Raw genomic sequence first — 15,962 nt, 5'->3', positions numbered from 1 at the left:
CCTAGTGCTCCTAACACCAAGAGAAGGGGAACGGGTGGAAGATTTAATAAAGCTTAACAAAGAGTGGTTTGATAGTGTTGTTGAGGTCATTGATCCATGGTCAAAATCTTATGTTGCAAGCCTTAAGATAGTCTGGGTTAGATGCTATGGGTTCCCCATATCTTTGTGGAATAGAGATCGTTTCTCTAAAGTGGTGGGTGAGGTGGCTTTCTTGGTGTCCATTGATAAGGCAACGAAAGCTTGGAAAAACCTTGAATTTGCTAGACTTCAAGTTTGCCTACTCAAATCCTGTTATGCCCGTTTATCAAAGGGTATGCAGATTAATGGCCAAGTTTACAACATTAGCATTGAATATGAGGTCCCTAGTATTTACAATGGCAAATGTAAGTGCATTTTTAATCACGATGCTTCGTTCGACAACATATCCTCCTCGGATTCCTTCGTTGAGGAAACCCAGTTATCAGTGAAGAGTTGTGATGAGGATGAGAGGGCGTCCCAACAGTCGGAAGATTCTCTAGGGGATAGCAAAGGCAGTCACATGCATGAGTCTAATCTTTTGCACTTGGAGGAACATTTTGTGCACGAAAAATGAGGTAATGGTGGGGCAGACAGAATGTGCAGAGAACACAGCTTTTTCAGCATCTGGTAAGGTCAACTCTGCTTGCAAAAGTAATCCTATCCAAATTCCACTAGCCAATCTTTTAGTAGTTGTGGAGGCCTTTTTTTACAACAATCCCAACAAGGACTCAACCCTTTTGGGGTGTTGGGATGAGGCCTAATTGGGGGAGGTGTAGTGGCTCATCTAAGGGATAGTGTAGGGGGTGGCATCGTGGAGTTGTTGAACAATCCAGAACGAGCATGAGAGGAGAGTAGTGGGATCAGTGAGATAAAAGACGTGGCTAAGGTACCTATCGGCGTGGCGGAAAAGGAAGAATCACATTCAACCCCTTTCAATTTAGATGAAAGTTGTAACCAAGTGAGTATCGTGAACATAGAAGAAAGTCCACAAAATAGTCTCATAAACAAGGGCAGTGGGGAAGGAGAAGGTGGAAGGGGCGTTGATGACCAGGCAATGCGCCCAACGTTGGTTGGAGATGAGGGAATCTCTATAGGGGATAGCCTTGTCACAACTCCTCGGATCTGGCGGCGGAAGGGTACATGGGAATTGAGTGAATCAAGTATGCAACCTAGATATAAATCCTGTGATGGAGAAGGGAACTTACAACCAGGGATATGTTCTTCATCAAGGGTTAGTACCAATTCTAATTCCTTTTCTGATGGCGATATTGTTAATTGTAACAATCATTTTTAGAGTGCTGAGATTTCTGAAGAATCTATCAAATTGTGGGAGCTAAGTAAGCAATTACGGTTATCTTGTTGTGGGGATGAGGAAGTTGTGGTTAAGGAACTTGAACGAATGGAAGAAAAAGACATGGAGGTTATGAAAAGGTTTAAGGAGGGTAACAAGAGGGTTTTATATGATAATTGTAAATTTGAATATAAGAGGTCCGAGGGGAGGCACTAAGGCTAGATATCTGGAAAATTTTATAGCTAAGGAGGGAGCGGATTTGTTGTGCTTACAAGAAACAAAATCTGTTTTATTTTCGGACGTTAGATGTTTTTCTCTTTAGGGGGGGATAACAATGTGGGTTGGATACATAATGAAGGGTTAAATGGTGTTCAGAGTTTGCTTATTACGTGACACAAAGAAGAGTTCTACTGTGAAACCATGTGGAGGGTAGGGGCTTAATAGCAATTTTTGGGCAGCATCTCAAATCTAAAATAAAATGTGCAATCGTAAATGTGTATGCAACGTGCAATATGAAAGACGAGGTGGCTTTATGGGAGGAACTGACAACTATGAAAAGTGCAACCCAGAATGTGGCATGGTCTTTTTGTGGTGATTTCAACGCAATGAGAAGTTCTAATGAAAGGAAAGGTGCTAGAGAAAGTGGCAGCCAAAAGAGTGAGATCATAGGCTTTAACAATTTCATCGATAGGAATTTTATGGTGAAATTGCCTATTGTGGGTAAGAAGTATATGTGGTATAAGGCAAACGGTTCAGCTAAAAGTAGGATTGATAAAGTTCTCGTATCTGATGAATGGTTACAATAATGGCCTATGGGAAAACAATATATCCTGCTGAGAGAGATGTTGAATCATAGTGTTATAGTGGTCAAATCCTTGGTCAAAGATTGGGGGCCAAGACTTTTCAGGACTATTGATGCTTAGCATTTGGAACCTGGGTTCAAGGAAATGGTGAGGGATAAATGGAATTCTTACTCTATTCAGGAAAACAGTATTTATATCTTCATAGATAAGCTGAAGAGTCTGAAAGCTAACCTTAAGGTGTGGAATCGGGATGTGTTTGGGCATATGGAATCAGAAAAGAAGATAATTCCAAAGGAGAGAGAAAAGTGAAGTTCATGACCTAGTAGAGAGTGTAAGGTTGAGAAAAATGGCCCTCATAAGTCATTTAAGGGTGATTAACAAAAAGCTAGAGTCTCTCTTCAGGAAAAAAGCTAGAGCTAACTGGCTTACGTGTGGGGATTCTAAGTCCAAGTTTTATCACTCTGTAATCAGATGGAGGAGACTTAGGAATGAGGTTAAGGGTGTTGAAGTGGGAAACCAATGGATTGAGGAACGTGAGGTTGTTCATAGGGAAGCAAAGAAATTGTTTGAAGTTAGATTCTCGGTTGCTCATGGTTTTGGAGTGAGACTTGGCCTTATTGAGTTCAAGTCCCTATCCGCGAAGGCTAGCTTAAGTATGATATCCAATTTCACAGAGGAAGAAGTAAAGGAAGTCGTTTGGATGTGTGAAGGGTCAAAAAGTCCTAGCCCATATGGTTTTAATTTTAACTTCATTAAGAATAGTTGGGAAGTGCTTATGCATGATGTTGTAGCAACTGTACACCATTTTCAGGAGACAGTCTGTATTTCAAAGGGTTGTAACACATCCTTTATAGCTCTTATCCCTAAAGTGAGAGACTCCACAAAACAGGACCAATATAGATCAATTTCTCTAGTGGGATCACTGTATAAAATTATTTCGAAGGTGTTATCATGCTACATCAAGTGTGTGCTCCCTAAGGTTATTGATGACTGTCAATCAGCCTTCTTGAAGGATAAAGTGATGCTAGATAGTTTCCTAGTGGCTAATGAGGGTTTTGAAGAGCTCAAGAGGAAAGGGAAGAGGGATTGTGTTTGAAGGTTTACTATGAAAAGGCGTATGACTTGGTTAGTTGGGTATTTCTACTTGATATGCTTCAGAGGTAGGGGTTCCACAGGCGATGGATTATGTGGATCAGAGGTTGTCTAGAGTCTACTTCGGTATTAGTTCTGGTTAATGGAAGCCCTACCATGGAGTTTAAACCGACAAGAGGATTGAGACAGGGTGACCCCTTAACAACATTGCTCTTTCTTGTGGTTGTTGAAGGCTTGGCTGGGCTTGTAAGACCAAGCGATCAAAGTGAATGTGCTTAAAGGTGTGAAGGTGGGTAGGAGGGAGGTTGAGTCAAGTGTGTTACAATTTCCAAGTGATACTTTTTCATGTGTGAAGAGTCATACGTTAATGTTTTCACTATGAAAGTTATTCTCAAATGTTATGAGCTTGCGTCTGGGCTCAAAATAAACTTCCACAAATCTATGTTGGCAAGTATTAATGTTGATAAAGCTTCCCTATACGTTTATGCTAAAAATCTTCATTGTATTATAATGAGGGTACCGTTTAAATACTTGGGGTTAGAAGATTCCCTATACATTTATGCTAAAACTCTTCACTGTATTATAATGAGGGTACCGTTTAAATACCTAGGGTTAGAAGCTAGTGGTAATCCTAGGAAGAAGCGGTTATGAGAATCCATTTTGAGTAAAGTAAGGGCTAAACTAAGTTCTTAGAAGAGGATATTTTTGTCTTTGTCAGGAAGAATTTGCTTAATCAAGTCGGTCTTCACATCCTTACGCATCTTCTATTTGTCCTTCTTTAAGGCTCCAAAATCGGTGTGATAGAATCATTAGCATCCAAAGAAGCTTCTTATGGGGTTGGGGAAAGGATAACATGTCTATTTTGTGAGTAAGCTAAGAGAATTTGTGCAAACCTCGGGAGGAGGAAGGGATGGGTATTAAAGATGTCAGAACTTTCAATGGTGCTCTTTTGGCCAAATGGAAATGGAGGCTTTTGAGCGAAGGAAAGGGGAATGGAAAGATATTTTTTTTATCACAATATGATCCGGAGTTGGGTCATAGTCAGATAAATATGAAATCTCAATCATGGTGGTGGAGAGATTTGTCTAAAAGTTGTGGTGAGGGAGAAGATGGAGGATGATTTCAAGGAGCAGTAGGATGGAGAGTGGGAAGTGGGGACAAGGTCAAATTCTGGGAGGATGCCTGGTTTAGTGGTAGCCCCCTTCGTAATCTGTATCCTAGGTTGTTTTCCTTATCCTTGGATCAGGGACTGACAGTGGCAGAGGTAGGGGAGTGGGAAGATTTTGTATGGCTTTGGAGGTTCAGGTGTATGAGGGTTAGATTAAAATGGGAATCAACACAAGAAGAAGAATTACTAAGGCTTTTATCCAGCGTCAAGTTGTTGAGGGAGGTCAAGGATAGGCAAGTCTGGGAAGGTGACGCTTCTGGGGAGTTCTCGGTGAAATTTGCTTATGATCGTTTAGAACAACATGTAAAAGGATCTCATCATGATATATTCAAAGCATTTTCAGTAGGTTAAAGCCTTGCTTAATGTCTTTACAACTGCATGGAGGGCCTTGTTGGATAGAATCCCAACAAGAGTTAATCTATTTAGGATAAGGTTGGTGGTGTCCTCACTATCGTGTGTGATGTGCCAAGTTGTGAATGAATCCTCACAACATCATTTCGTAGAATATGATGTTTCCCAATGAGTGTGGGTTCGCTACTTTAGATGGATTGGTATTTTGTATGTCCAACATATGGATTTGAAGTGTCATTTTGAGCACTTTTGCTTACCACACAACTCTCATAATTAGAATTTGGTGTGGAAAGGTATGTGGGTGGTTGTGGTTTGGTGTATTTGGGAGCAAAAAAACTTCAATATTTTCAAGCACGGGGTTCTTGTTGAGAAAAAAAAATTCAAATGGCACAACTTAAATGTTGGTTGTGGATGAAACATAGATTATGTTCCTTTAATTATTCTTTTTCTGAATGGTGCTTGAATATGATCTTGTGTATTAAGAGCTAGTTGTGAGGGGAAAGGCAGAGCAAAGGTGTATGTTTAGAGGAGATGTAGCCTTGGCAAGTGAGCATGTTGTGTGGAAACTCTATGTGTGAGCAGTAAGGAACACATGTGAGGAGGAGGAGAAACAAGGCATGTGCTAATATCAGAGACACCGAATTAGTTGTTTGTGCAATGTACAAATGATGAGAGGTTCTGGATCTGATGGGTATGGAAGGGTTCTGGAAATGAGGGAACTATCTTTGTGCTTGGAACGTTATTGAGGGGGTGCTGAAGTGGTTTTTGGTGTCGCATAATTATGCAACAATAACTAGAAAGGTTTTGGTGGAAGAGGATGTTTACATGTTGCTCTAGACCGAGATGTTGGTAAGGATTTGTTGGGAAGGATGTTGTAATGGTCTTAAGATAAAGCTTGTAAGTGATATGTAGCACAATAAATCCAAATAGGCAAGACAACAATACCCGTGAAGTTTGTAGCAGTACCCTTAGTGTGCATTCAGATTTGGGGTGCTTTGGTGTACTTTTAGAAAGCTGTCGGGAGTGACTTCACAATTCTGGAGTGTTGTTATACAAGATGGAGCTAGTCACGGTGGACTTTGATTGGATTATGGTAAGTAGCTGCCATGAGTGGAAGCAACATATGTAGTTGATGGGTATGCAATAGGAGTCATAGTCTTCTGCTCAAGCGTCTCTAGAGTTGAAACAGAACTCCCAATCTTGAAGACGAAGGTACTTTAATTCTGTAGTTGAAGTTGTTGGTCATTATGCAGGTGAAGGTTATACTCAATGGTTCAATGTAGAAGTTGTTCAATGCAAGAGTGGTGTTCCTGACTTAATGAAGTTGTTCAAACCCACTTCTGCTTTAGTCCATTGGTCCTGTGCAAAATTCAAAGCTGTATATGGTCTTTCAGATATGCTGAGACGCTGCCCAGTAGGGTTAATAACCGATTGGATTGCTAAGTTTATGTTTATTTTTGTTGTTCTTAATTCTATTTTTGGTATGAAATTGTGTAAAAGAAAATAAGAATGAGTCTCAAAGCAAAAGGGAGTGAGAAGCAAAACAGAACAGAAACTGAGAATATGACCAAGGTCCTCAACAAATCAACTTGTCCGCGTAGGTGCAAAGCCTTTTTTAGGTGCAAAAGTTGTCTCTTACAGCGCAATAACCAACCAAGTTGATGGTGTTGGCCCAGGTGCAAGGACTTCTCTTCAAGTGATGCTAAATTATGCAATAGTTACCCATATTCATGCAGGGTTTTTAAGCTTTCATGCACAGGGATCCGATGCTGGTTTTTTTCCCCATGTATACTGCATAATTTCCCCCCATGTATTCTGCACATTGCAACTATGTGCCATCAAATAGTGTTGGAATGAATTACCTAAGGTTAGGCTTATGCTGTTATCAAGATTCTACAATATTTGAGGGTTGCATAGTTTTAGGGTGTATGGGTCTCCTATGAATTTTTTGTAAGGGATTTAGTCACATTTTGTAGAGTTTGATCTAATTATAATTGGAAGCCTAAGCTTGTTATTTGTTATGTTATAACTGTTAGCTTAAGCTAGCTGGTAGACTTTGTTCTTGGTACTTGTAAAAGGGTTGGGGCACCCCTGAAGTATCCCCTTTAATCCAATTATTCTTTACTTATAAAAATCACAACGTCAGTTTGATCAACGAAGTAGTTTAAAGTAAAAAATTAAGAATTAAAATCATTTTTGATAAAGTATTGTATGGACTAAGTCGACATAAGGAAATTAATATTTAATAGTTGAAGATGTAGTGTCAGTTTAACCAATGCTTGATGATGAGATTTAATAAAAAAATAAGAATTAAAATAAATTTTGATGAATCTTTGTGTGGGCTAAGTCAATGCAAGAAAATGAATTTTTAATTGTTGAAGATGTTGTGTCAGTTTGGCCGACGCTTAATGAGAACATTTAATCAAAAAAATAAACTTAAAGAATTTTAGTTTATATATAAAAGTTAACTAGACACTGACTTTCTCCATTTTCTCCTCCTTTCCCTTTGTTATATAGAGTAATCCTCATCTTGAGGTCTCTAATCTTGGATTCTCGGTGTTGTTGCTTACCTCTGAAGTTTGATATGTAGAAATTTGGTAGGTGCTATCTTCCAAAATCACCACACCATTTTTTACTTTAGACAACACTAAACTAGGTCACATGTAGAAAAGGTAATGGGTTTACAAGTGTAGTTTAAGGACTACCAAAGACTATATTTATAAAAATGTTGATATACTACATTTTTTTAGTGTTACCTTTAGAATGTATGGACTAAACAATAAAATCATGACCTAAAAGTAGTCATGGACATAAAAGTGACCTAAAAGTAGAAAAGACAATACTTTTATAAATGTGGTTTATTAATCACTATAGACCATGCTTTTTAGGTCATGGATGCTTAAATCACATTTTTGTGGCAATGATCTTTAGAAAAAAGAATAAACCACTTTTAAAAAGTGTGGCTTAATATAATAAAAATGTGGTATTTCAAATCATATTTAATTAAAATCACCTTCAATATTCACAATGATTATTAAAATATGATTATTTTAGCCCACCTTTATGAAATTGTGTATTTTAAATCAAATTTAATTAATCCATTGATAAAATTAAAAGTAAAAGTAAAGCAACAAATTATAGTTTTAGATTCTAAATATACAATACATTTTGCGTTATTTCATTATCCAACATGTTCTTCTAAGATTATTATTATTACTATTATTATTATTATTATTATTATTATTAATAACATTATTATTATTCTTATTATTAATACTATTATTATTATTAAGAATATTAATAATAATATTAATATTTTTATTATTATTAACAATAATAATATTAATAATATTATTATATTATTATTAATAACGATTATAATAATAATAATAACACAAACAATAATAATAATTATATGACAAAAAAATTAACTAGTAGTATAATGATTATAAGTTTTATGATTACTCATGAGACCTATTAAATAATTGTAGTCTAAATGTAAATGGCAACACTTAAAAAAATTATAGTCCTCTAAGTATTGTCTATTGTCATATTTTAAGGAACGATTTTTAAAAATTTGTTGCCTAAACGAAAAATTCGTTGCTTATTAGTATAGTGCATGACCAGCTAAACAACTATTAGAAATTTATTACTTAAAGCTTAGGCAACAGGTTTTACTATTTAGGCCATGGTTTTTATTATTGTCTAAAATCATTTTTATTGTAGTGAATTGTCTTTGTTTGCATGTGTAAGTTCCATATCCTAATACTTTGTGAAAAACCCTAATGCATTGAAGGTGGTTGTTGGGCCAAAGATTCTCGGATGGAGATCAAACTATTTATCGTGATTGTGCTAAAGGTGAGTTGTGTTTATAACTTGCAATTGACTTAACTTCTCTTAATTTCTTTATCACTTTATATTACTATTAGTAGTTCTTTATTGTCTCTATTAAGGTGTTAAATAGTAAGTATCAATGTTATTTGATAATATCAAATTGTTGTTGCCTTTGATAATATATAGACTTTGTGTATGAGTTTTTATGATGGAATGCAATGTATCATGGTTTTTTTTTAATGTAAATTATATATACTACACCAATAGAACTGATATTTGATCCTAACCAAGAAAATATATTATTTATAGTTTATGTGTGTTACCTTGACAAGACAAATTTATCATGCTCATTTATATTAAAATATATAAGTGGGTGTAAAGCTTATTTTATAAGCCGGTTTCATAAGGTTGAGTTAAGCTTAAAGTTCAATTCTTAATATAGTATCAGAGTTATATAGAGTCTATCCTAAAGAGAGTTTGTTGGATTTATCAGATCACACGCTATCGAGCCGCTATCGGACCACCTATAATATATAGTCTTACGTACGAGTTGTCAGGTATCGACGTGAGGAGAATGTGTTGGAGATCACATATCAACTAGAGATTAAAAACATTTCATACTATATACGTGGGTTTAAACCTCACGTTGTAAGTAAATTTTATAAATTAAATTAAGTTTAAAGTTTACTTCTTAATAATCTACGAAAAATCGACTTAAAAATGTGTTTTTTTTATAATAATAAAAAAATATAAATGAGAGTACTTAAACCCTAAACCCAAATCCTCAATCAATTATAATTCTACACCCATAACTATACCAAAACTTTTGGCCAAAATCTTAAACCAAATCCAGAATAAAATTAAGAAAAAGTAGTTTATAGACTCATATAAAGTATAAAATAGCTTTATGTATTATTATTATACACTATCCTCTTTGTATATATCCTTACAATAATTAACTAAAAATTAATAATTAATTATGATTTGTTGATAGTATCAAATTGTTAAACTAGTTTACTAAATAATTAATATTTGATAAATTTATTTGCTGGAGTAGTTGAAGATATAAAATAAAAAATATATACATATTTATATAATATTTTTACATCATTTTCATTTTATTTATGGATAAAAAGTTTCATGATAGTTTTTTTTTAATTTTGTTAACTTGTGAATGGTTTTATTTGTAGATGGATTAGTTTAATTACATTCTTTAGTTTCAATTTTTTTTTTCATGGTATACATTTCACTATTAATCTTATCACAAGAAAAAATGGTTTTAATGTAATTTATTTTTACATTATCTAGGGTTAAAACCTCTATTAAGTCATTTATCCAAGATTGTAGTTTCCCCTGCTAAACCATCAGGAAAAACCTTATGGGTTTAAGAACCTACGTAGGGTTTCAAGATCTCCGTAAAATATCATGGGTTTAAGAACCTCTGTAAAATACCATGATTTTCAAAATTTCCGTAAAATGACTTGTCATTTGAAATAACCTTCAACCCCATTTTCCACCGTCTCTAATGATCCTCCTGACTTATCTCTTTCACCATAGACACACTGCTCTCCGACACAGACTTAATGGCTGTCGACGACAATCCTAGTAAGGAATCACAATTCAACCACACTTATGTGTATTATATTTAATGAGAAGAAACACTAAATAAGGCATTATCTTCTTCTTATTCCAATATTGCTTCTTCCATCACCTTATTGCCCCAACTTGGGTCACAAGTCACTGTTACCTAACTCGGCAACAACCGGTTGTTTATCACTACTTTATATATCTTAAATAATTGCATTATTTGTGTGTTCTTGGCTAAAGATTACAAGAACATATTGCAAGATAAAATTAACTTTATTACTTCTCACTTTTATAGTGAATTAATTATTAGATGCATTTTTAAAATAAAGACCTTAATTTAAAATATTTCAAAATTACGAGAATTAAGTATTAACAGTTATAACTAAAACTAAAATTGCACATAAAATATACGTACATCAAAATCTAAAACAAAATAAGTCAGGTTTTTTAAAGTATTAGCTCGTAACAAAAAAAACTAAGAATTGTATAAACCAACTACCATCAATCATAAGAAATGCAAATACTGTTGAAATACTTATTATCCAATATTAGTTGTTGAAATACTTATTATCCAAGGTTATTTTGCTAAGTTTTTAAATAAATTTTTGAAACTTTAGAAAACTTATTTGTAATGTAAAGTTGCACTTTCAAAACTTTAGAGAATTTAGTTATGAAATATATAAAGTATATTAAAACTATATAGTTTTTAATTAATTATTTATAAATAAACTTAATAATATTTATTTATTAAAGTTTGAAAAATATGGAGTGTTTTATTAAGGTTTTACAATAAATTTTTGGAACTTAAAGAAGGTTAAAAAAAACCTCTGTTATTTTATTGAAATTTTAGAATAAACCTTTGAAACTTAACAAAGGTTAAAAAGACTTTCATTAATTTGTTGAGGTTGTAGAATAAACTTTTGGAAGTTAAAAAAAAACCTTTGTTATTTTGCTCAGGTTTTAGAATAAACCTTTGAAATTTAATGAAGGTTAAAAAAACCTCCATTATTTAATTGAGGTTTTAAAATAAACCTTTGGAATTTAACTAAGGTTAAAAAATTCATACTATTTTACTGGAATTTTAAAATTAATCTTTGAAATTTAACGAATGTTAAAAAAACTTCTATTAATTTGTTGTTACACTATTTATTTTTCACATTTTTTTTTTCAAATCCAAGAGTGTTAATTTGGATATAATCGGATAAAGAGTGTGTTTTTCGTTTCTAGTTATAAGATGAAATTAGTTTTTTTCTTTAATAAAAAATTTAGACATTTTATAGTAAGAAAACTACTATATAGTATTTTTTTTTTAATTAGGTAATAAACGAATTTTTAATATAAACATTATCATATAGTGACAACAATTTTTTTAATATAAGAAATCTAAAGTTTAAATTAAGGATAAAAATTAATTTTTATTATTTTAATTTACAATTTTGAAGTAAGTTTTGTGGGTGCAGGGCAATGGTAAACTCTTTAAAAATTAAAATCAATATCCTTTGATAGGATCTTTGATGACGTAGTTTCAGAGGTGAAGAAGATAAAACAATTATGAAGCAACATCATCAAAAAATTTAGAAAAAAAAAGTGCTTAAACAAATGGGCAACAACAAACGCCAAAGTCATCATCTATCTTTATTCTTTTCAAAACAATCGTGTGTTTGTTTATGGTTTAAGTCAACAAAATTAAATTCTCAATACATCATTCCACCCAATCATGATGCCTTACTTGTTTATCTTTTTCAACGGATCACTTCCTTTAAATTATGAAATCAAGAAACTTAATTAAAGTCACCATTAAAAAATATGCAAACCCTCTTCATTCTCTTTACCTCCCCAATTCTCGTGACATTTTCAAGGTTCTATGCCAAGAAGATATGGAGAATATGCCCACATTTTTTTACAATAAGGGTGAAACTATAGTTTTTATTAAAGTATTATATTTATTAACCAATAAAATTGAATTAGATAAAGTATATTTTTTTTAGTTACTCTTTTCTACCTCTATTTCTTAACAATATATTTATTTAAAATATTTGTGAACACCTATTTTCCTAATTATTTTTCATCTACTCTACGAATATGAGATATACTATATATTTCATTTTTTCATCATCGCATCCCACAGGTTGATGGTGTACAGTGGGATGGCTTTTTTTTAGCACTTGTATGTTTTTTTAAATAATAATAATGTCAAAAGAATTTTTCAGACTTGTTTTGTGAGACTGGTTATGTTATTTTTATTATGTGTTTTTTTTAGTGATAATATATATATATATATATATATATATATATATATATTACTAGAGTTATTCTTCTAAATTATTATTTTTTTCTATTCCTTGTAGTTGGATGAAATTGAAATAAAAATGATAACTATATAAGGTCTTTAGTACCGAGTCTTCATATATATTCAATTAATATTTAATTAATAAATAACCATTATCACATTTTTCCACAATAAATAATTACACACTTCCTCACCATAGGTGCCATCTTGCATTCTTTCTCAATCTACATCTTGTTTTTTATTTGTTCGAGTTTTTTTTTCATTTTTTTTTTGTTCTTTGTAACATTCTTATTCCGTAAGTGAGAGAGTGATGATTAATAGATATAGATTAACTCAAGCTTTCACAACCAACTACATAGGTATATTTATAATTGGATGTGAACGTTTGAATTGATTATATCCGTTAATTTGTTTTTCTCAAATATTTATTATATTTACAACTAAAACACTATTCTATTGATAGAGAGCATCATGATTTATGAGAAAGACATTCTATCTAACCATCTTTATATACAAGTCATTTTGAAATATTACATATACAAAATCATTAAAATAATAATATTTCATAATTCAACGAAGTCAATTTGCATTGCAAAGAAGTTAAGTGAACTATGCATATAAAACCAGCAAAAAGAGAAGCCCTTTCAGGAGAAATTGATTATGATATATATAACCAAATTATTAGAAAGATGAGAGTAATTTTTGTGGTGAGACTTTGAAGAGATTAGGGAAATATTAAGCCGAAAGAAGATTTGCAAGCTTCTCTAGCTAGGGCGAAGCAATGACTAATTCAAAGCAATGGTGGAAAGTTAACTCCGCCATGAAGAAAATTTTGCCAAATCTCTTCCAACATACCACAAAGGTCAAACACTCACACACATACAGACATATAGCTAACATTAACTTCCCCAACTCTGTGTCCCACCTCAAGATTCCAAAGTCCTCTATATTTAATCATCTTTATGCCCATTTCTTCATTGTTTATTGCTTCTTTAAAACTATACTCTTCATTGCTTCTTTAAAGCTGCTCACCACCCAACCCCACTAATATTTCATCGTTTCTTCATCTTATTTTGTTGGGTTTCAGATAAAAAACCAAGGTGGCTTCTATGAGTACTGCCATAACCAAAGCTCCTTCTCCCAAGAATGAGACAAAAAGTGAGTGTGACTCCTCTGAGGAGAGTGGTTGGACTAAGTACTTTGAGGATTTCCTTAACAACCATTTTGATGATCAGAAATGTTGTTCTTCTGTGTCTTTCTCTGGTGTTGATAGATACTCCACTTCCTTTGTGTCTGCTGCTAAGAAAATGTTAACTGATGATGACAGCACACAACCTGAGGAATCAAGCTTCAAGAAGAGAAAGAAGATCAAAACTGCTTTACTGGTTGATGATGCTTTAGAAGATACAGCAAGTTCTCCTGTCAAAGGCTGCAAGGTTCATTATTTTTCTTCTTCCTTTCTTCTTCCTATGTATGCATTAATGCCTTTTCTTTCATTTAGTGTGAGTTAAGGTATATATAACATGCTAGTAAATTTTATAATTATTTAATTTATTGAAAATATTCTGGGAGAACCAGTTTTACAAAAGCAAAAGGGAAAGAAAAAATGGACAATTTCCATGTTAATTTGATAAACTCAGTGTACATATTATTGATAATATATAATATGTATAATTATTTTTTACATTTGGAAGGAAAGATAATATATATGAAAAAAAAACCCGAATTTTGTGCTTGAGTAATTGAAAGTTGGAACCTTTTACTTCAAATTTTATTTCTATCTTAGGTGAGTAGATGTTTTGGTGAAATCATGTTAATCACACTTGTCCTGTAATTGAAAAATGGGATTAGTATGGACTTTTTATTTACGTAAGTATGCAGCTTTTGAGTAGTAATTGGATTTTTGTTGTGGTTTGCATAACTATTCTGTACTTAGTTAGAGTTTTCTGATTTTATATTTGAACTTTTAGGTGACTAAAGTGTTCTTATGTAAGGATAAGGATTAGTATATCTGAAAGTGCTTTAATATTTAGTTATTGTTATTGCTAATAAAGAAAATTACCTTTTTCATTCTACATTTCCCTAGACTGAAATTATGTCCTTCTTCAAACCCAGAAGCTTGCAATCCATACATGCATGTTGATTGAGGAACTAAATTAACGAACGAGTTAAGTATATTTTTTAAGCTAACAAAAGTTGTTCTTTTGTTTTTGTAGGAAAAAAGAAATACCCAAAGAGAAAGAGATGAAAGTCAAGAACTGGTTTTTAATAGAAGGGACAATGACCACACAGAATTGAAGAAGAAAGGTCTTTGCTTAGTTCCTTTGTCGATGATAACGAAATATATAGGTTGATTAGTTCCATGATAAACCACCCAATATATATGCATTTGGGAAAATATCGATTGACACCCACAGAAAAAAATATGGAATATGAGATCCAATGCAACAAGAAAGAGGAAAATGAGAAAATTATGAATGCTTTAGTGTCGAAAATACTTATGAATTTCTCTCTCTTAATTACTGCACATAATGGATAATCTTTTTTTAAGTCAATAGAGAATCATGGCAGACAGCTAGAACATGTTTTATGTATATAATGAATCAATCATTGTTTCCAAATTTCTCTCTTCGGAGCAAAATATATATATATATATATATATATATATATATATATATATATATATATTATGGCATGGTTGTACATTTAATAGCACTTATATATTTATATATGTAACATAATCCATTATGAAGTAAAGACTATGCATAAGAAATTATTTGAATTCTAAAAGAATTAAAAATAAATATTTTTTGTTTTTACTATAATTTTTATTTGAGAGAGCTTAATTATTATCAATGATTATTATTCTTAAATAGATATTCATTAAAGTTTCAAATTAAGTATGATAGACTTGATTTAACTACTTTCAAGAATTACATGCTAGAGACATTGTTTACATCATTTCCTTCTTTTAAATAGATGTAAAAATTCTGATTTCTATATATTACATACCATCTCTACTTCAAAACCTTAAAATAAAAGTTTATAGGTCTCATTTTTTATATCTTATCTAACTTTTTCATTTTTACTAAATATCGAGACACACTTTTATATTTAGATTTTTTTATATTTAGATTTTTAATAATATAAAGTTCATTTCATACCATGTTAATAAGTTGATTTTTATATTACCCGCATTTATGTCAAATATGAAAGTCACTTAATTTAAACCAATTAACTAAAGTAAGAAATCAATTTATGCACTATTCAGATAAATTAACTCGAGATTTGAATATAAGAAAAATAAAAAAACTTGAATAATAACACATATCTTGAAAAGAAAAAAGTCAAGATATTATGTAAATAAGAGAACCTATCTCAAGGTAAGCTTATAAATAAAATTCAAAATCCATAAGAGAAAAATAACTCAAAAAAATATAAAATAAAATATCGTTGAAGTAATTATTGGAAGAGGGAGGGAATAGTAAGATAGGGAATAGTAAGATAATTGTGAGAACATTACATTTA

At 32.1% G+C, this 15,962-nt stretch overlaps 1 protein-coding gene across 1 annotated transcript; it reads left to right on the top strand.

The window, feature by feature from the left end:
* The first annotated feature begins 13,188 nt into the window (after positions 1–13,188).
* Positions 13,189–15,055, top strand: LOC137834475 (vascular-related unknown protein 4-like). Its single transcript, XM_068642518.1, has 2 exons — positions 13,189–13,870; positions 14,651–15,055. The coding sequence occupies exons 1-2, from the start codon at positions 13,544–13,546 to the stop codon at positions 14,786–14,788; spliced, it is 465 nt and encodes a 154-aa protein (XP_068498619.1). The 5' UTR covers positions 13,189–13,543; the 3' UTR covers positions 14,789–15,055.
* Positions 15,056–15,962: the final 907 nt, after the last annotated feature.

This window comes from Phaseolus vulgaris, chromosome 5, assembly GCF_000499845.2.
Source record: "Phaseolus vulgaris cultivar G19833 chromosome 5, P. vulgaris v2.0, whole genome shotgun sequence".
Taxonomy (NCBI): domain Eukaryota; kingdom Viridiplantae; phylum Streptophyta; class Magnoliopsida; order Fabales; family Fabaceae; genus Phaseolus; species Phaseolus vulgaris.
The sequence above is the reverse complement of the archived record's forward strand: the minus strand, read 5'-3'. Positions and strand labels throughout refer to the sequence as shown.